This window comes from Agelaius phoeniceus, chromosome 22, assembly GCF_051311805.1.
Source record: "Agelaius phoeniceus isolate bAgePho1 chromosome 22, bAgePho1.hap1, whole genome shotgun sequence".
Classification (NCBI taxonomy): Eukaryota; Metazoa; Chordata; class Aves; order Passeriformes; family Icteridae; genus Agelaius; species Agelaius phoeniceus.
Genome location: NC_135286.1, coordinates 2924741 through 2943760, shown reverse-complemented (window position 1 = coordinate 2943760; position 19020 = coordinate 2924741). Strand labels below are relative to the sequence as shown.

Sequence of the window (19020 nt, the reverse complement as noted above, 5' to 3'; positions counted from 1 at the left end):
GGGGCAGGGGAATGAGTTGGTGCATCCTGGCCCAGCAGCAGCAGCAGAGGGAACCCCTGCCAAGCCAAGAGCCAGGGCCAAGGAGGATTCCCCTGTGGAAATGGCTGCAAGCACAGGCACCCACCCCTGCCACCCATCCGTGCTGGCCTGTGTGGGCTCACAGGACACGGCCCTTGGCTGTGCCCCCATCTCCTCGCAGGTGCAGCTCCACAGGTGCCCCCACAGCCCAAACCACTGAGCCTCAGCTGCATCCCGGAGCATCCCGGCACCCTCAAAGGGCAGCCAAAATCCCCCAAAACACCAACCTGAGCACTCTGCAGCCCCCCAGGGGCTCTGGGTCCGAGGCACACATGGGTTGGCCATGGCTCCAAACACGAGGAGCTGTGGGATGGCTGCAGGCACCGGGGCCACTTGGGCAGTGCCTCCACCTCGGCTGCACCGGAGAGAGGAGAAGGATGGGCCTGGGGGTGGGCAGGAGGTGCCCCCAAAGCCCCTGGCCAGTCTCGGGTTTCACCATGGCCACGGGCTCCTTCCAGGATCTCACTGGGGCTGGGGGACACGGCCGGCAGAGGGACAGCCCCGTGCCCCGCGGCCCCAGCCCCGCGGCGCCCGCCTCTCCCTCCCAACCCTACATACTTCTTCATATGCCCATATGGAGCCGGCCGGTGCTATGGAATGTTAAGAAGTATGTATTTTTGGGCTGGGACCCCCACGCCGGGAGCCCCCATCTCCAGCAGCGACCAGACGGAGCCTCCGGAGAGACGATGCGTCCCTGGGGCTGGTAAAAAGGAACCAGATCAACTTGCAACTGGATTTGGTCCCCTTCAACCAGCTGCAGCGGCGCATGAGCCACGGCACCCGCTGGCCCTGAGCGCTGCCGCCGTGCAGCCCCGAGCGGGCTCGGGCTGAGGAGCGGCTGCAGGGAGCGGGACAAACGGGGGTGCAGAGAGGGGTTTCTGCTGGTTTTTGAGGATGCCCTGTGGGGAGGAGGCAGAGCGGCTTCAGCTCTGCTCTCCAGACTGCTCTCGGTGCTCGTCGGAGCCGCGGAGTTTCATCGGTCCCAAACCTGCTGGGGAAAGGCCCCGTGAAGCCGCCGGAGCCCTGGCACAGCCCGAGCAGCCCCAGCCCGGCGCGTCCTTCCCCCGCTGCTCCCGTCCGAGGCCTTCGGGGCCAAAGGGCTCCCTGAGGGGACAGCCCAGGGTGCGACCCCGAGCACGGGAGAGCCCCAGTCCTGCTCTAGCAGAGGCAGCACCATCAGGAGTTAACCAGAAAGCGAAACTTCTGAATTTCGCGGAAAGCAGCTGACACACAACTGCCGTGCCTGGGGGGAGCTTTTCCGAACGCCGTTGGCCCCTCAGAGCGTAAACAAGACTTTGGTGTCGCGGAGTGTCGCGGTGGGTGTCTGGGGACAGCAGCCTCGCTGATGCGCTGACAGGAACGGGGGCTGCTCCCCTCGCTGTGCCGGCGGAGCAGCCGGGGCTGGGGAAAGAGGGAGGGGGTCTCTTCTTGTGAGGGGAGGGCCGGGGTCTGCTGGGTGGGAGAGGGGCGGCTGGGGGCGATCGTGCCGGGCAGCAAAGCCCCGCTGACCCCACCTGCCGGCCACGCAAAAAAATCTTCTTGCTTCCCAAGGTACCGGGATTAGAGCAGCCTCACTGCAGCTCTCGCTCCTGTCCCGCTGCCCATGAGTAAGTTGGGTGGCTCGTGGGGTGGGGGGCCCGGACCTTGGCGTGGGACAGATCGAGGGGGCACAGGGACCCTGGGGTTCGCCCCTTCTCCCCTCTCCTCCCGGGCCTCTGCAGGGCTGAAGGAGGGCGGTGCTGGGAGAGCTGCTGCTGCCTCTGGGACCCTGCCCTGCCCGGCACAGGGCACGGGGCTCCAGCTGAGAGGGGCTTTAGTGCCCACATACCCGCCCATTTGTCATTTTCTTTTTTAGGCTTTCTTCCAGTTGCCGTGGCATACTTCGCGGTACTGGTCATAGGCGCTGCAATTTTGGGTGAGAATTTGGCACGGGATGAGCAGCGTTTGGGTTCTCTTGTGGCGCTGCTGAGAGGGAGGGGACAGCTCTGGGCGCTGTCTGGAATTCTGCCTGGAGTTCTGCCTGTCCCCGCTGCTGCAGCCCTGCACGCTGCTCCTCTCCTGCTGCCCAGGGCTGTCCCCGTCCCTGCAGCCCCAGCCCTCGCTCCCCGCTCTGCTCCCTGGGTGCTTCTGGGGAGGCCGGTTCTGGTGCAGGTGGCAGGGGGAGATGTGGCTCACAGAGAGCACCCTAACACTGCTCTGCCCTCCCTGCAGCAGCCGCAATGAATCAGGGCATGGACGCTGCTGGGAATGCCGGGGGTGCACGTGGTGATCCTGGTGAGTGGGGAGGGCAGGGGTGCTGGGCTGTGCTGGGTGGAACACGGGGTTGTGCCCTGGGCTTACTCTGAAGGCAAAGCAGCTCATGAACCCCTCAATGGTCTGAATGTGCCCAAACTGTGGGAAAGGGATCCATCCCAATGTGATGGGAAAAGCCCAGACCCGCAGGGGTAGGGTTGGGGCTGAGGGCATTGGGGCTGTGCAGGCAGGTGACAGCTCTGTGGCAAGAACTGCTGTGCCCACTGGCAGCAGTGGTCAGAGGTGGAAATGGAGAGCAGAAAGGGGCTGGGTGTGCTCATGGAGCAGAGCTCACTGCAGGCCAACTCTCTGGCACAGACTGGGGAGACTTGCTGGAGAGACATTGTCCCTGCCTCGTGCTTGTCCATCAGCAGACAGCCTCGATGCTTCTGGGACCTGATAGTCATGTCTTTATAGGGGGGAAACAAAAGGCCAGCCCCCCAGGCGACAGCCAACACCATGCTGACCAGAAGAAGAAAGCCTGATCACCATGGACAGTGAACAGAAGGTGATTTCCTTCCTTCCAGGCCGCCTGCTTCATGTCTTCCCACCAGCATGAACTAGCATGCCCCCACTGACCAGCAGCTGCCCCTTTAACAGATTTGGGTGGCCTTGAGCAGTAAATGATTTTGAAAGCTTTAATAAAAGTGCATTTCTGGTGTGGGTGTGTGTGGTGGTGCCTGGTGTGTGTCGTGGCTCAGGTTCCTGCCTCATGCTTGTCCCTCAGCAGGCAGCGTCGATGCTCCTGGAACATCACACTTCTGTCAGGCTGCACAAATGGCCTGACTCTGCCCTCTGAGCAGCAGCTGATTGCATCTGGAACAGATCCAGCTCCCTGTGTTCAATGCAAGGGAGCAAAAGCAAGATCCCTTCCTTCCAAGCACATGGGTTCGTCTTCAAACGGCTGGTGCTGGAAAGTTCCAATCCCTCCCACAGCTTCTGCTTTCAATGATTTGGAATAAAGCAGTAAATAAGCAATAAATGCACAGTGCTGGCATGTCTGCATTGTGGTACTTGGGTGTGCGTTGTGGCTCAGGTTCCTGCCCTGCAGCTGGGGATGTGCTCCAGGAAGAGATTGCACAGGCAGAGTTTCCAGCCTTGCTCCCTGTCCCCCTGCACAGCCACTCTGTTTGATTTGGGGTGGTTCAGGGCTGCTGGTGCTGCCAGACACGCTGTGCCCACTGCTCCTGCTGGGCTGGGCCCTTGTCTTGGCTCCTGGGAGCCGTGTCTGGGATCCTCAGGGCCACATCCCTGGGGAGCAGCCATGGGGGAGCTCCTGGGCTGCTGCCAGAGCATCCTGGGGGGAGCATGGCTGTGGTGGCAGCCACCATGGTGGCTCACAGCAATGCTTGGTGGCTCACAGCAATGGTTGGTGGCTCACAGCAAAGGTTGGTGGCTCACAGCAATGCTTGGTGGCTCACAGCAATGCTTGGTGGCTCACAGCAAAGGTTGGTGGCTCACAGCAATGCTTGGTGGCTCACAGCAAGGGTTGGTGGCTCACAGCAATGATTGGTGGCTCACAGCAAGGGTTGGTGGCTCACAGCAATGCTTGGTGGCTCACAGCAATGGTTGGGGTCTCACAGCAAAGGTTGGTGGCTCACAGCAATGGTTGGTGGCTCACAGCAAGGGTTGGTGTCTCACAGCAAAGGTTGGTGGCTCACAGCAAGGGTTGGTGGCTCACAGCAAGGGTTGGTGGCTCACAGCAATGCTTGATGGCTCACAGCAACGGTTGGTGGCTCAGGGGTGGCACTGAGCAGTGACTTTGCTGCCTGTGGCTGCTGTGAGCAGGGCCAGAGATGTGAGGCTGGATTTGGCACTCAGGGGCTCCTTGCAGGGACCTGTGGCCGGTGTGGCCACAGCTCCTGGTGCTGAATCGCTGCAAATGAGGTGGGCAGGGGCATGGGGGTGTGGGAGGTGGGTGCTGGCCTACACTGGTCCAGGTGCACCAACCTTCAACCTCTGCTCTGACAAATGGACAGGGACATGTGGAGGGTGTCCTGTGGAGTGCAGGGTGGCAGGGGAATGAGTTGGTGCATCCTGGCCCAGAGCAGCAGCAGCAGCAGCCACAGTGACCCCTGCCAAGCCAAGAGCTTGGGCTGAAGGGGATTCCCCTCTGGAAGTGGTTCCAAGCACAGGCACCCACCCCTGCCACCCATCCGTGCTGGCCCGTGTGGGCTCACAGGACACGGCCCTTGGCTGTGCCCCCATCTCCTCGCAGGTGCAGCTCCACAGGTGCCCCCACAGCCCAAACCACTGAGCCTCAGCTGCATCCCGGAGCATCCTGGCACCCTCAAAGGGCAGCCAAAATCCCCCAAAACACCAACCTGAACACTCTGCAGCCCCCCAGGGGCTCTGGGTCCGAGGCACACATGGGTTGGCCTTGGCTCCAAACACGAGGAGCTGTGGGATGGCTGCAGGCACAGGGGCCACCTGGGCAGTGCCTCCACCTCGGCTGCACCGGAGAGAGGAGAAGGATGGGACCGGGGGTGGGCAGGAGGTGCCCCCAAAGCCCCTGCCCAGTCTCGGGTTTCACCATGGCCACGGGCTCCTTCCAGGACCTCACTGGGGCTGGGGGACACGGCCGGCAGAGGGACAGCCCCGTGCCCCGCGGCCCCAGCCCCGCGGCGCCCGCCTCTCCCTCCCAACCCTACATTCTTCTTCATGTGCCCATATGTGCGACCCCGAGGACGGGAGAGCCTCACTCCTGCTCTAGCACAGGCAGCAACACCAAGAGTTAAACTGAAATTAAACCTGAGAGAGTTAAGAACTTCTCGGAAATCAGTTGACTCAGACCTGCCTTTCCTGCCGGGTGGGGCGAGGGTGGGTCTATTGATTTTCGGCCGCCATTGGCCCCCTCAGAGCACAAAAGACACACCAGAGGTTGAGGTGCCGCCGTCCCGCGGTGGGTGTTTGGGGACAGCGGCCTTTCTCTGAGGAGGGGACAGGAACGGGGGCTGCTCCCCTCGCTGTGCCGGCGGAGCAGGCGCTGATCCCTGGGACGGGCAGGTTCGCGTGCATGGGCTTGGGGGTCTCTTCTTGTGAGGGGAGGGGCCGGGGGCTCTTGAGTGGGATTGGGGCGGCTGGGGGCGATCGTGCCGGGCAGCAAAGCCCCGCTGATCCCACCTGCTGCCTGTGCAGAGGAATCTTGTTCTTGCTTCCCAAGGGACCGGGATTCCAGCAGCCTCATCGCAGCTCTCGCTCCCGCCGGGCCCACCATGCGTAAGTTGGGTGTCTCGTGGGCTCTGGGACACGGGACCTGCAGTGGGACAGCCCAGAGAGGGGGGGCACAGGGACCCTGGGGTTCGCCCCTTCTCCCCTCTCCTCCCGGGCGTCTGCAGGGCTGAAGGAGGGCGGCGCTGGGAGAGCTGCTGCTGCCTCTTGGACCCTGCTCTGCCCGGCACAGGGCACGGGGCTCCAGCCGGGAGGGGGCTTTACTGCCCACACTGCTGCCCTTTTGTCATTTTCCTTCTTAGTTCCCGTTCCAGTCATCCTTGAAATTTTAAAGGTCGTTGGATTAGTTGTAGTCATGGCAGGAATTACAATTATAGGTGAGAGTCTGGCATGGGATACGCCGCGTTTCGGTTCTCTTGTGGCACTGCTGAGAGGGAGGGGACAGCTCTGGGCACTGTCTGGAATTCTGCCTGGAGTTCTGCCTGTCCCCGCTGCTGCAGCCCTGCACGCTGCTCCTCTCCCGGTGCCCAGGGCTGTCCCCGTCCCTGCAGCCCCAGCCCTCGCTCCCCGCTCTGCTCCCTGGGTGCTTTTGGGGAGGCCGGTTCTGGTGCAGGTGGCAGGGGGAGATGTGGCTCACAGAGAGCAGCCTAACACTTCTCTCTCCTCCCTGGAACAGCGATATACAAAGACAAGATAATCCTCAAAATAAATAAGGGATCTTTTTCCTTCCATTTTCAAGCTGGTGAGTGGGGAGGGCAGGGGGGCTGGGCTGTGCTGGGTGGAACACGGGGTTGTGCCCTGGGCTTACTCTGAAGGCAAAGCAGCCCATGAACCCCTCAATGGTCTGAATGTGCCCAAACTGTGGGAAATGGATCCATCCCAATGCGGTGGGAAGAGCCAGGACCTGATGGGGTAGGGTTGGGGCTGAGGGCATTGGGGCTGTGCAGGCAGGTGACTGCTCTGTGGCAAGAACTGCTGTGCCCACTGGCAGCAGTGGTCAGAGGTGGAAATGGAGAGCAGAAAGGGGCTGGGTGTGCTCAGGGAGCAGAGCTGACTGCAGGCCAACTCTCTGGCAGAGACTGGGGAGACTCTTGCTGGAGAGACATTGTTGGCTGTCCCTGCCTCGTGCTTGTCCATCAGCAGACAGCCTCGATGCTTCTGGGACAGACACTCCTGTCTTTATAGGGGGAAAACATAAGGACTGACTCTGCCCTGCAAGCAGCAGCAGGCATCATGCTGTCCATTGGAAGAACTCCTGGTGCCCACTGCCAGCGAGCAGAAGGTGATTTCCTTCCAATTGGCTTCATTCATGTGTTCCCACTACTGGAACTGGAAAGCCCACAGAGACCCCCAGCTGCTCCTTCAAAAATTTTGGATTGCCTTGAGCAATAAATGCTTTTGAAACCTTTAATGAAAGTGCATCGCTGGTGTCTGTGTGTGTGTGTGGTGTCTCTTGGTGTGCGTTGTGGCTCAGGTTCCTGCCCCACAGCTGGGGATGTGCTGTGCTCCAGAAGGGATTGCACAGGCAGGGTTTGCAGCCTTGCTCCCTGTCCCCCTGCACAGCCAGGGGCTGCTCCCACTGCAGCCTGACAGTGCTGGCAGTGCCTGGGACCCCGGCGCTGCTGCAGCAAATCCTCAGGGCAGCATGGCACTGCACTGCAGGGCCGGCAGAGCCCCGGGGCGTGACTGGGTGCATCTCTGCAGCCCCGGGCTCAGGACACCCACTCTGTTTGATTTGGGGTGGTTCAGGGCTGCTGGTGCTGCCAGACACGCTGTGCCCACTGCTCCTGCTGGGCTGGGCCCTTGTCTTGGCTCCTGGGAGCCGTGTCTGGGATCCTCAGGGCCGCATCCCTGGGGAGCAGCCATGGGGGAGCTCCTGGGCTGTTGCCAGAGCATCCTGCATCCTGTGAGCATCCAGCCACTCCCCACCCTGCTGCTGCTCACTCCCACTTTTTGTCTCTGGCTGTCTCTCTTTCTCTCTCCCCCCCACTCCTTTTCCATTTTCCTTTCTCCTTCTCTACCTTTTCTAACACTTTTTACTAGGGTAACTAATTTTTTTTGTTTGTTTTTTCGTTATCAATAAACAGGTTTCAGATACAATGTTGTCTCAGTTGACTTAATTTCGTTCCAGACCATCTATCTTTACAAGAATTCCTTGTAGTTCCCCAGAATATAAAGCCAGAATCTCCCTGCAGGGACAACCCCAAGGTCCAATGTCCTGGAGATGGGGGAGCCCCAGCCCTGCTCCAGCAGAGACACCAGTATCAAGAGTTGATTAGAACGAAACTGAAACTCAGTGATTGCGCAATTTCCCGTACATTACCTGTCCTGACACTCCCCGTTGGGATCCTTCCTGCTGCCCTTTGACATTCAGAGGACAGGAGACACAGGACAGGTTGGTGGTGTGGGGTGCTGTGCTGCCACAGTGGATGTTTGGGGACAGCACCCCCTTTCTCTGTGTAGGGGGGGCAATAACGGGGGGCTGCTCACCTCGCTGTATCGGTGGAGCATCCCCCAAGCCCTGGGCGAGGCAGGAGCCTGGGCAGAGTCTGAGGGTTCTGTGCTTGTGTGGGGGACCGCGGGCTCCTGGGTGGGACGGGTGTGGCTGGGCACGATCGTGCAGGACACCAAAGCCCCGCCAGCCCCACCCACTGCCACGGAAAAACGTCTTGTTCTCGTTTCTCGGAGGACCGGGCTCACAGCGGACCCAGTGCAGCTCTTGCTCCTGGCCAGCCCACCATGGGTAAGTCGGGTGGCTCGTTGGGTCGGGGACACCGGACCTGCAGTGGGACAATGTAGGACAGATTTGGGGGGGAAAGGGACCCTGGGGTTCGCCCCTTAGGGTGTCTGCAGGGATGAAGGAGGGCAGTGCTGGGAGAGCTGCTGCTGCCAGTGGGTCCCTGCCCTGCCCGGCACAGGGCACGGGGCTCCAGCCAGGAGGAACTTTAGTGCCCAACTCCTGCTCATCTGCCATTTTCCTTCTTAGACTTTCTTCTACTTGTCGCTGCATTCCTCATTGGAATCCTCATTAGACCTGCGCTTGTAGGTGAGAGTCTGGCACGGGATGAGCAGCGCTCAGCTTTGCTGGTTGTGCTGCTGAGGGAAAGGGCAGCTCTGGGCAGTGCCTGGAGTTCTGCCTGTCCCCGCTGCTGCAGCCCTGCACGCTGCTCCTCTCCTGGTGCCCAGGGCTGTCCCCGTCCCTGCAGCCCCAGCCCTCGCTCCCCGCTCTGCTCCCTGGGTGCTTCTGGGGAGGCCGGTTCTGGTGCAGGTGGCAGAGGGAGATGTGGCTCACAGAGAGCACCCTAACACTGCTCTGCCCTCCCTGCAGCACTGGGAAGAGGTGAGGCCATCAAGTTCTCTATGAATTACAAGTATTTTGGCTTCAGTCTCCGAATCAGTGAGTGGGGAGGGCAGGGAAATGGACTTTCCTGGGAGGGAAGACAGAGTTGTACCCTGGGCTTTCTGTAGAGCCAAAGCAGCCCTTGAACCCTTCAGTGGTCTGAACCCAACTGAAATCTAGCAAAGGGATAAATCCCCAATGTGGTGGGAAGAGCCAGGACTTGCTGGGGCAGGGATCAGGGCTGAGGGGATCAGGGGTTGTGCAGGAAAGGTGACAGCTCTGTGGCAAGAACTGCTGTGCCCACTGGCAGCACTGGTCAGAGGGGGAAATGGAGAGCAGAAAGGGGCTGGGTGTGCACAGGAAGCAGAGCTGACTGCAGGCCAACTCTCTGGCACAGGCTGAGGACACCCTTAGGGGGGTGCAGCCTTCCAGGTGCCCCCACAGCCCAAAGCTCTGAGTGTCGGCTGCGTCCTGGAGCATCCCATCACCCACAAAGGGCAGCCACCCCCAAAACACCATCCTGAGCATCCTCCAGCCGCTGAGGGGCTCTGGGTCCAAGGCACACGTGGGTTGGCCATGGCTCCAAACACGAGGAGCAGTTTGGTGGCTGCAGGCACAGGGGCCACCTGGGCAGTGCCTCCGCCTGGGCTGCACTGGGCACAGGCTGAGGATGGGACTGGGGGTGGGCAGGAGGTGCTCCCCACAGCCCTGCACAACCTCTGGCCACTGGCTCCCATCCAGGCATTGGATGGCTTTGTCATAAACCATGTTTGAGTCACCAGGTGCCTGTGACAGGTGACAGACTGGGCTGACAATGCTCTCTGTCCTCTATTGTGCCCCATGTGTGACCTCAGGGCTCTCCCCACACTCAGTTGAGTTTCAGTTCCTGCATTCTCTCTATTATTTACCTCAAATTCTGCAGCAGTGTTGGTAAACAAGGCAGCACAGTATTTCCCCAGCACCCTGAGCTTTGGCCTCCCAGGGCAGTGCCCATGTCCAGGGCCTGGGCTGGTCATGGGAGCAGGGTCCAGGCCCAGAGGTGTGGCCCTGCTGCCTGCACTGCCCTGGCTGTGGGGACACCTGATGGCAGCAGGGAGCTGAGATCTGGGGGATCTGCTCCTCTGTGGGGTGCTCCCCCTTGCTAGGGGGGATAGTGGGGGCCCTATGCTTAGGCAGGGCCAGCTGGGGAGCCCTGGGCTGATTTCTCCTCCTCTTCCTCAGGACTCCTCACAGCTCTTGGTCATTGTGCTGCTTTGGGCTGGGCTAGGGGTAATTTTAATTTTCCTCCCAGGGGCTGCTCTGGGGCTGTGTTTTTGGTTTTGTGCCAAACACAAGGTTGATGCCACAGAGCTGCTTTGTTAGTGCTGAGCCCAGAGCCCAGAGCCAAGGCATTTCCAGGCCCTCACACGGCCATGTGAGGACAAGTGACCCCCACTGACCAATGGGATATCCCAGACCGTGGGACATAACATGAATGGACAAAGGAGGGGACCTTTGGAATGATGGCGTTTCTCTTCCCGCGTCTGTCCCGTCTGCAGGAGTCCCTCTCTCCCGGAGGAGCTGAACCCCTCCCTGCCCACGGGAAGCAGGGACTGAATTCCTGGGTTTGCTTTGCTTGCGTGCACTGCCATGACCCCACACTCTGGAACCCCCCTGGTGTAGTAGTCACATATCCTCTGAACAGAGAGAGACGTAATTCTCTCTCCCAGAATTTTCCTAGGAAGCTGTGAGAAGCCTGTGAGAAAACTCAGAAAAAGTATGACAAACAATTCTTATCTCCACTTGCTGCATCTGTTGTTGTGCAAATGTGGAATGTGTTATGGAGATTGTTTATCGAAGAGGGATTTCGTAATTGGACTCTGGTGATGGTGTTTTGATTGATTGACCAATTAGGTCAAAGCTGTGTTGTTACTGTCTGGCAAGGGCAATGGGTTTTTCTTAGTAATTGGTATAGTACAGTATAGTGTAATATAGTGTAGTATAGTGTGGTATAGTGTAGTATAGTATAGCTTAATAAAGCATTTGCTCAGCCTTCTGCAATCATGGAGTCAATGGACATTATTCCCTGTTTAGGGGTTCACTGCCACAATACCCTGTTATCATGGCTGGGACCCCCACTGCTGTCCTGTGCCCCCCTTGCTGTATCTGACCCCCTGAATAAAGACTCATGCTCAGCCCTCTGCCTCCTGCCTGGGTGTGGCTGGGATGGGGCAGCCCCAGGGAGAGCACCGGAACCATTCCAGTGCGCCGGGCACCGTGGCCAGGTGAGCAACGCTGTGGGCAGCGCTGCTTCCTTCCCTCTTCCACCTTCCCTGTCCTTTTCCTTTTTGTTTTCCTTTTCCTCTTTTCCCTCCTGCCCTCCTGCCTTTTTCCCTGTTAGCTGTGAGACAAGAGGCAAAGGAGCTGCCACTGGAGCAGCTGCCCGAGCAGGTAAGGGTCTGGCACTGCCAGGCTGGGGCTGCGAGTGCTGGGAAGGAGAGACTCAGGGAGCTGCTGTGAGGGAGGGGCAGCACCAGCCTGGAGCCGCAATTTTCCCTCTTGGTGCCAAAACTGGGCTGACATCTATCCCGCTGTCACTTGGTGCAGGAGACTTTGCCAAGGCGTCCAAGAGGAAGCCAACTCCAGAGGAGGAACCCAAGGAGGAGACACTTTTGGATGAGAAATCTGGGGAGCACACAACTCCTGGTGATGAGCCCAAGAAGGAGACAATTTCAGATGAGGTATCTGGTGAGGACACAACTACTGGTGATGAGCCCAAGGAGGAGACAATTTCAGATGAGGAATCCAAGGATGAGACAAATCCAGGTGACAAACCCAAGAATGAGGCTAGACGAAGTAAAAAGAAGGGTAAGTTTATGTTAGACATCAGGAAAAAGTTCTTCACTGAAAGACTGATTTGGCACTGACATTGTCTGGCCAGGGAGGTGGTGGAGTCACCATCCCTGGAGGCATTTAAGAAGACACTGGAGGTGGCACTCAGTGCTGTGGTTTATTTGATGAGGGGGTGTTAGGTCATAGGCTGGATTTGATCTCAAAGGTCTTTTGCAGCCTTGTTCATTCTGTCATTCTTTGTGACTTCCCAAGGGAAGCCAAGCAGATGCCTGATCCCAAGATCCCTGCCAGGCAGCCTGGTAGGCACTGGGAAGCCCCAGCAGCCTGGGCACCCTCTGAAGAGCTGTAGGAGCAAAAGGTGCCCTGAAATCAGAAATGCATTGCAGGAGGGGCTGTAGTGGTGGTGGGTGTGCAGTCAGGGCCCAGGTACCTGCTGAGTGCCCTGGGATTTGCTGTGCTCCAGGAAGGGATTCCAGTGGGCACTGCTGCCAGCCCTGCTCCCTCTCCCCCTGCACAGGGAAGGGCTGGCAAGGCAGTGGGTGAGTTTGTTATGAACTCTGTTTGATTGACCTTGTGCTGGTGGCAGGTGACAGACTGGGCTGACACCTGCCCTGTGTCCCGTGCTGTTCTGGGTTGGTGGCTGTGGTGGGCAGGGCAGGGCAGGGCAGGGCAGGTGGGCACTTTGGGGTGAGCCCTTCTCCCTGTTCCTGCCAGCCTGGGGGGACACTGGGACCCACCCCTCCAGAGGCCTCTTCCCAGGGGTCTTTGGGGGCTGGAGGCAGATGAAGGCAGGGGGAGGTTGGAGGAGCTGCTGCTGGCTCTGGGACCCTGCTCTGCCTGGCACAGAGTGCTCAGCACTGCTCAGGGAGCTTTGCTGTCCATGCTCATGTCCTTCGTCCCTTCCTGCCATTTTTTTTCTCAGGGAAGAATGGAAGTATCATTAGAACTGTCATTGGAGCCACAGTGGGAGCAGGTGAGGGTCTGGCACTGGATGAGCAGCGCTCGGGTTCACTGCCCGCTCCCAGCCCCGCGTGGTCCTGGGGACGGGGCTGGGCTGGGGGCTGCAAGTACCAGGGCTGGGGAGAATTGGGGTGCAGGTGGGAGGAGGAGGGGCAGCTCTGGCTGCTGCCTGGAATGGAGTTCTGCCTGTCCCCGCTGCTGCAGCCCTGCACGCTGCTCCTCTCCCGGTGCCCAGGGCTGTCCCCGTCCCTGCAGCCCCAGCCCTCGCTCCCCGCTCTGCTCCCTGGGTGCTTCTGGGGAGGCTGGTTCTGGTGCAGGTGGCAGGGGGAGATGTGGCTCACAGAGAGCAGCCTAACACTGCTCTGCCCTCCCTGCAGGATTGGCAGTGGTTGGCGTCCCGGTGCTCATCGGCGCGCTGGGGTTCACCGGGGCCGGCATCGCCGCTGGCTCCGTCGCTGCCAAGATGATGTCGGCAGCTGCCATCGCCAACGGCGGCGGAGTGGCTGCTGGCAGCACTGTGGCTGTGCTGCAGTCCATCGGTGAGTGGGGAGGGCAGGGGAGCTGGGCTTCATCTCCATGGCAGGGAAAAGATGCTGGCTCTAGAGCAGAAGCAGCCCTTGAACCCCTCCCTGGTCTGAATTGCTCCAAACTCCCTGGGCTCTCCCTGCCTGGGAGGAGTCCTTGGCTGGCTGTGCCCAGTGCTCGGTCCCTCAGCAGGCAGCCTTGATGCTCCTGGGAGCTCAGATCTCGATTTGTCTTTACAGGAGCTGCAGGTCTTTCTCTTGGTGCCAAAGTTGGGCTGGGCTCAGTTGGTGCAGCAACCGGTGCCTGGTTCTCCAAAGGGAAGAAACCTCCAAGTGACAACCCCAAATAAAGAAAAAAACCCAAGTGACCAACCCAAGAAAAAGTACCTCGGGTGACAAACAGGAGGAGGAGACAACTCCAGATGAGGAACCCAAGAGAAACGAAGCAGGTTCCTGATCCCGAAGCCTTGCCTTGCACAATGCAGGTGCTGAGAAACCCCCACAGACCCCTCAGATCTTTGCCTCCCCTTTTAAAAGCTTTGGATTGTTGTGAGCAGGGATTTCCCTGAAGCCAATAAATGTGCTTTGCTTGCGGCAGAGTTGGTGTTTGTGTGTGGCTGCTCTCTTGGGTGATGGTGGCATTAGAGGGGGACAGGGCACAGGGGATGCTCAGTCCCCAGGACTGAGCTGCTCGCTGATGCTGCCCCCAGCTCCCCTCCTACACTGGTCCAGGTGCACAAACCTCCAGCACTGCTCTGTTAAATGGATGGGGGAATGTTGATTTTGGGGTTCCGGTGGGGTACAAGCGGACAGGGGAATGAGTTGGTGCATCCTGACCCAGCTCAGCAGCCGCAAACGGGGGCTGCAGAGAGGGGCTTCGGCTGGTTTTTGAGGCTGCCCTGTGGGGAGGAGGCAGAGCGGCTTCAGCTCTGCTCTCCAGACTGCTCTCGGTGCTCGTTAGACCTGCGAAGTTTCAGGGGTCCCTGGGGAACCTGCTGGGGAAAGGCCCCGTGAAGCCGCCGGAGCCCTGGCACAGCCCGAGCAGCCCCAGCCCGGCGCGTCCTTCCCCCGCTGCTCCCGTCCGAGGCCTTCGGGGCCAAAGGGCTCCCTGAGGGGACAGCCCAGGGTGCGACCCCGAGCACGGGAGAGCCCCAGTCCTGCTCTAGCAGAGGCAGCACCATCAGGAGTTAACCAGAAAGCGAAACTGAGCGAGCGGCTTCCTTGCTGATTTCTCGGAAATCAGCTGACCGGCCATTCCCCTTAGCTCCACCTCCCCTGCAGCCCTTGGTTCCTCAGAGCGCAAGAAACACACGAGAGGTTGGTGGCGTGAGGTGCCGCGGGGTGGCGGAGGGTGTTTGGGGACAGCAGCCTCGCTGATGCGGTGACAGGAACGGGGGCTGCTCCCCTCGCTGTGCCGGCGGAGCAGCCGGGGCTGGGGAAAGAGGGGGGGGTCTCTTCTTGTGAGGGGAGGGCCGGGGTCTGCTGGGTGGGAGAGGGGCGGCTGGGGGCGATCGTGCCGGGCAGCAAAGCCCCGCTGGTCTCACTTGCTTCCTACGCAAAAAAATCTTCTTGTTCCCCAAGGTACCGGGATTAGAGCAGCCTCACTGCAGCTCTCGCTCCCGCCCAGACGACCATGGGTAAGCTGGGAGGTTCCTGGGGTGGGGGTCTGGGTCCTGACGGGGGCAGATCGAGGGGGGCACAGGGACCCTGGGGTTCGCCCCTTCTCCCCTCTCCTCCCGGGCATCTGCAGGGCTGGAGGAGGGCGGTGCTGGGAGAGCTGCTGCTGCCTCTGGGACCCTGCCCTGCCCGGCACAGGGCACGGGGCTCCAGCTGAGAGGGGCTTTAGTGCCCACACTGCTGCCCTTCTGCCCTTTTCCTTCCTAGGTGCACGTGTAGTCACCGTTGCAATCGTCATTCTGCTCATCATTGGGTCTGCAATTGGAGGTGAGAATTTGGCACGGGATGAGCAGCGCTCAGCTTCGCTGCTTGTGCTGCTGAGAGGGAAGGGACAGCTCTGGGCGCTGTCTGGAATTCTGCCTGGAGTTCTGCCTGTCCCCGCTGCTGCAGCCCTGCACGCTGCTCCTCTCCCGGTGCCCAGGGCTGTCCCCGTCCCTGCAGCCCCAGCCCTCGCTCCCCGCTCTGCTCCCTGGGTGCTTTTGGGGAGGCCGGTTCTGGTGCAGGTGGCAGGGGGAGATGTGGCTCACAGAGAGCACCCTAACACTGCTCTGCCCTCCCTGCAGGAGCAGCTGCAAAGGATCGCTCCTCTGACGGTGAGTGGGGAGGGCAGGGGGCTGGGCTGTGCTGGGTGGAACACGGGGTTGTGCCCTGGGCTTACTCTGAAACCAAAGCAGCTCTTGAAGCCATCCCTGGTCTGAATGTGCCCAAACTGTGGGAAAGGGATCCATCCCAATGTGATGGGAAAAGCCAGGACCTGATGGGGTAGGGGCTGGGGCTGGGGGGTTGTGCAGGAAAGATGACTGCTCTATGGCAGGAAACTCCTGTGTCCACTGGCAGCACTGGCCAGAGGGGGAAATGGAGAGCAGAAAGGGGCTGGGTGTGCACAGGAAGCAGAGCTGACTGCAGGCCAACTCTCTGGCACAGGCTGAGGACACCCTTAGGGGGGTGCAGCCTTCCAGGTGCCCCCACAGCCCAAACCACTGAGCCTTGGCTGCATCCTGGAGCATCCCATCACCCACAAAGGGCAGCCACCCCCAAAACACCATCCTGAGCATCCTCCAGCCACTGAGGGGCTCTGGGTCTGACACATGCATGGATTTGCCATGGGTCTAAACACAACCAACCAAGGTCCATGCTCAGGGGTGGCTGTGGGCACAGGGCCCTTCTGGGCAGTGCAGGGGACAGACTGGGCTGACACATGCAGTGTGTCCTGTGCTGTTCTGGGTTGGTGGGGCAGTGAGCAAGGCAGGGTGGGTGGGCACTTCCAGGTGTGCCCCTTCTCCCTGTTCCTCCCAGCCTGGGGGAGCACTGGGACCTGTGGCACACCCCATAGCATTGTCTAATACCCCGTGGAGGGCTGAGACTTAACAGTAGGAATTGCAGAGTCATGATGAGATATTAAAATAAGCTCCTGTCTTCTACCTCTTGAAACCTAGCTTATGTCTGTAACCCCATAGGTCACTTTCCCTTAACCCTTACTATTGGACAAGTTTGGATCCCTCTGTACCCTATAAAAAGGGGCTGTTTTAGCCCATTCAGCAGAAGAAGAGCCATCTCTGGAACCCTTCACAGACCCCTCAATAAACCATCGCTGTGGAACGCCAGGACCCTTCTTCTCCTCTCTCTTGTCTGCTTCTCCCTGTAGCCCTCTGGTGCCATAGCAAGCAAGCAAAGAGCTGAAATCATAAGAGAGCTGATAATCACTAAAGAGCTGAAACCCACTAAGCTTGCTTAAGGTAGCCAGCGGCTACGAGCTGACTGGGTATTCAGGAACTCTGTCTGCAAGAGGGACTGAGTTATCTGGATAGGACTGCCTTGCTCAGGGGCTAAGCCTGCTCTGCAGGCTAGGGCAGGGGGGAGACCCCTTAGGGACCCGCCCTACCAGTGGCCTCTTCCCAGGGCTCTTCAGAGGTAAAAGGCAGATGAAGGCAGGGGGAGGTTGGAGGAGCTGCTGCTGGCTCTGGGACCCTGCTCTGCCTGGCACAGAGTGCTCAGCACTGCTCAGGGAGCTTTGCTGTACATACTCATGTCCTTCCTCCCTTCCTGCCATTTTCTTTCTCAGGGGAGAATGGAAGTGGCATTGGAACTGTCATTGGAGCCACAGTGGGAGCAGGTGAGGGTCTGGCACTGGATGAGCAGCGCTCGGGTTCACTGCCCGCTCCCAGCCCCGCGTGGTCCTGGGGACGGGGCTGGGCTGGGGGCTGCAAGTACCAGGGCTGGGGAGAATTGGGGTGCAGGTGGGAGGAGGAGGGGCAGCTCTGGCTGCTGCCTGGAATGGAGTTCTGCCTGTCCCCGCTGCTGCAGCCCTGCACGCTGCTCCTCTCCTGGTGCCCAGGGCTGTCCCCATCCCTGCAGCCCCAGCCCTCGCTCCCCGCTCTGCTCCCTGGGTGCTTTTGGGGAGGCCGCTTCTGGTGCAGGTGGCAGGGGGAGATGTGGCTCACAGAGAGCACCCTAACACTGCTCTGTCCTCCCTGCAGGATTGGCACTGGTTGGCCTCCCGGTGTTCATCGGCGCGCTGGGTTTCACTGGGGCCGGCATCGCCGCTGGCTCCGTCGCTGCCAAGATGATGTCGGCAGCTGCCATCGCCAACGGCGGCGGAGTGGCTGCTGGCAGCACTGTGGCTGTGCTGCAGTCCATCGGTGAGTGCGGAGGGCAATTGCTCCAAACTCTCTGGGCTATCCCTGCCTGGGAGGAGTCCTTGGCTGGCTGTGCCCAGTGCTCGGTCCCTCAGCAGGCAGCCTTGATGCTCCTGGGAGCTCAGATCTTGATTTGTCTTTGCAGGAGCTGCAGGTCTTTCTGTTGGTGCCAAAGTTGGGCTGACTGCTGCCCTGGGCTCAGCTGGTGCAGCAACCGGTGCCCAGCTAACTGAGTGAAAGAAACCTCCAAGTGACAACCCCAAAAAAAGGATAAAAACCCAAGTGACCAACCCAAGAAAAAGTACCTCGGGTGACAAACAGGAGGAGGAGACAACTCCAGATGAGGAACCCAAGAGAAACGAAGCAGGTTCCTGATCCCGAAGCCTTGCCTTGCACAATGCAGGTGCTGAGAAACCCCCACAGACCCCTCAGATCTTTGCCTCCCCTTTTAAAAGCTTTGGATTGTTGTGAGCAGGGATTTCCCTGAAGCCAATAAATGTGCTTTGCTTGCGGCAGAGTTGGTGTTTGTGTGTGGCTGCTCTCTTGGGTGATGGTGGCATTAGAGGGGGACAGGGCACAGGGGATGCTCAGTCCCCAGGACTGAGCTGCTCACTGATGCTGCCCCCAGCTGCCCTGCACTCAGTCTGGGGCAGGGGAGAAGTTACAGCCCACACCAGAGGAACAGAACCCACTGTGAGTGGGAATACCAGGTGGCAACCACCAGGGGTTGCTGTGCAGGTGATCAGCTGCAATTTTAACTGTGGCTTAAAAACTGCTGAGCCCTCCCCATATGAAATCTGTGAGATTCTGCTTCCAGACTGTGTCCTGCTTTGTAAACTGCTCTTGGATTCCAGTGTCATAGAGGAAAGGAGGATGGCTGCACTCTTTTATTAAGGTTAAAGGTTTTTAATCACTTTTCCAGAATCCAGATACAATTGAAACAAAAACTCTTTTTAGGGTCTCAATAATTCACTTCTGAATACCATAGATTGAACTCTATAAATTCTCGTATTAGAAAATGTCTGTTTAATATAGGTTATGATGCACTGCTGACCTAGTTACATCTGAAGTAACACTTTGCAGTTTTATAGCACCTTTCATCATGGGGCTGCAAAGCATCCTGTGGAATTCTGCCCCATAATGCCCAAATGAGGTGCTTGGTGTGCGTTGTGTCTCAGTTTCCTGCCCCGCAGCTGGGGATGTACTGTGCTCCAGGAAGGGATTGCACAGGCAGGGTTTCCAGCCTTGCTCCCTGTCCCCCTGCACAGCCAGGGGCTGCTCCCACTGCAGCCTGACAGTGCTGGCAGTGCTTGGGACCCCAGCACTGCTGCAGCAAATCCTCAGGGCAGCATGGCACTGCACTGCAGGGCCGGCAGAGCCCCGGGGCTGGACTGGGTGCATCTCTGCAGCCCCGGGCTCAGAACACCCACTCTGTTTGATTTGGGGTGGTTCAGGGCTGCTGGTGCTGCCAGACACGCTGTGCCCACTGCTCCTGCTGGGCTGGGCCCTT

At 59.5% G+C, this 19020-nt stretch overlaps 2 protein-coding genes and 1 long non-coding RNA gene across 7 annotated transcripts; all 3 read left to right on the top strand.

Moving 5' to 3' along the window:
• The first annotated feature begins 958 nt into the window (after window positions 1-958).
• On the top strand, window positions 959-6957 carry LOC129130169 (uncharacterized). 3 transcript variants are annotated; one of them, XR_008535507.2, is made up of 5 exons: window positions 959-1394; window positions 1630-1685; window positions 1934-1993; window positions 6218-6283; window positions 6727-6957. It is a non-coding gene; the product is annotated as an uncharacterized LOC129130169 (long non-coding RNA). The 3 variants fall into 3 exon arrangements; XR_008535506.2 differs by lacking the exons at window positions 959-1394; window positions 1630-1685; window positions 1934-1993 and adding exons at window positions 5194-5272; window positions 5534-5589; window positions 5844-5918; XR_008535505.2 differs by lacking the exons at window positions 959-1394; window positions 1630-1685; window positions 1934-1993 and adding exons at window positions 5220-5376; window positions 5534-5589; window positions 5844-5918.
• A 942-nt stretch (window positions 6958-7899) lies between these two features.
• On the top strand, window positions 7900-13796 carry LOC143691858 (interferon alpha-inducible protein 27-like protein 2). Its single transcript, XM_077189652.1, has 6 exons — window positions 7900-7936; window positions 8230-8284; window positions 11468-11728; window positions 12636-12686; window positions 13051-13212; window positions 13438-13796. Exons 2-6 carry the CDS (start codon window positions 8281-8283, stop codon window positions 13545-13547), a joined length of 588 nt encoding a protein of 195 aa, XP_077045767.1. The 5' UTR covers window positions 7900-7936; window positions 8230-8280; the 3' UTR covers window positions 13548-13796.
• A 606-nt stretch (window positions 13797-14402) lies between these two features.
• On the top strand, window positions 14403-18027 carry LOC129130167 (interferon alpha-inducible protein 27-like protein 2B). Of its 3 annotated transcripts, XM_054648438.2 has the most exons (7): window positions 14418-14514; window positions 14779-14834; window positions 15082-15141; window positions 15438-15467; window positions 16937-16987; window positions 17352-17513; window positions 17656-18027. In XM_054648438.2, exons 2-7 carry the CDS (start codon window positions 14831-14833, stop codon window positions 17745-17747), a joined length of 399 nt encoding a protein of 132 aa, XP_054504413.1. In that variant the 5' UTR covers window positions 14418-14514; window positions 14779-14830; the 3' UTR covers window positions 17748-18027. The 3 variants fall into 3 exon arrangements, with proteins under 3 accessions (XP_077045891.1, XP_077045892.1, XP_054504413.1); XM_077189776.1 differs by lacking the exon at window positions 15438-15467 and having other exon boundaries at window positions 14403-14514; XM_077189777.1 differs by lacking the exon at window positions 16937-16987 and having other exon boundaries at window positions 14416-14514.
• The last annotated feature ends 993 nt before the right edge of the window (window positions 18028-19020 follow it).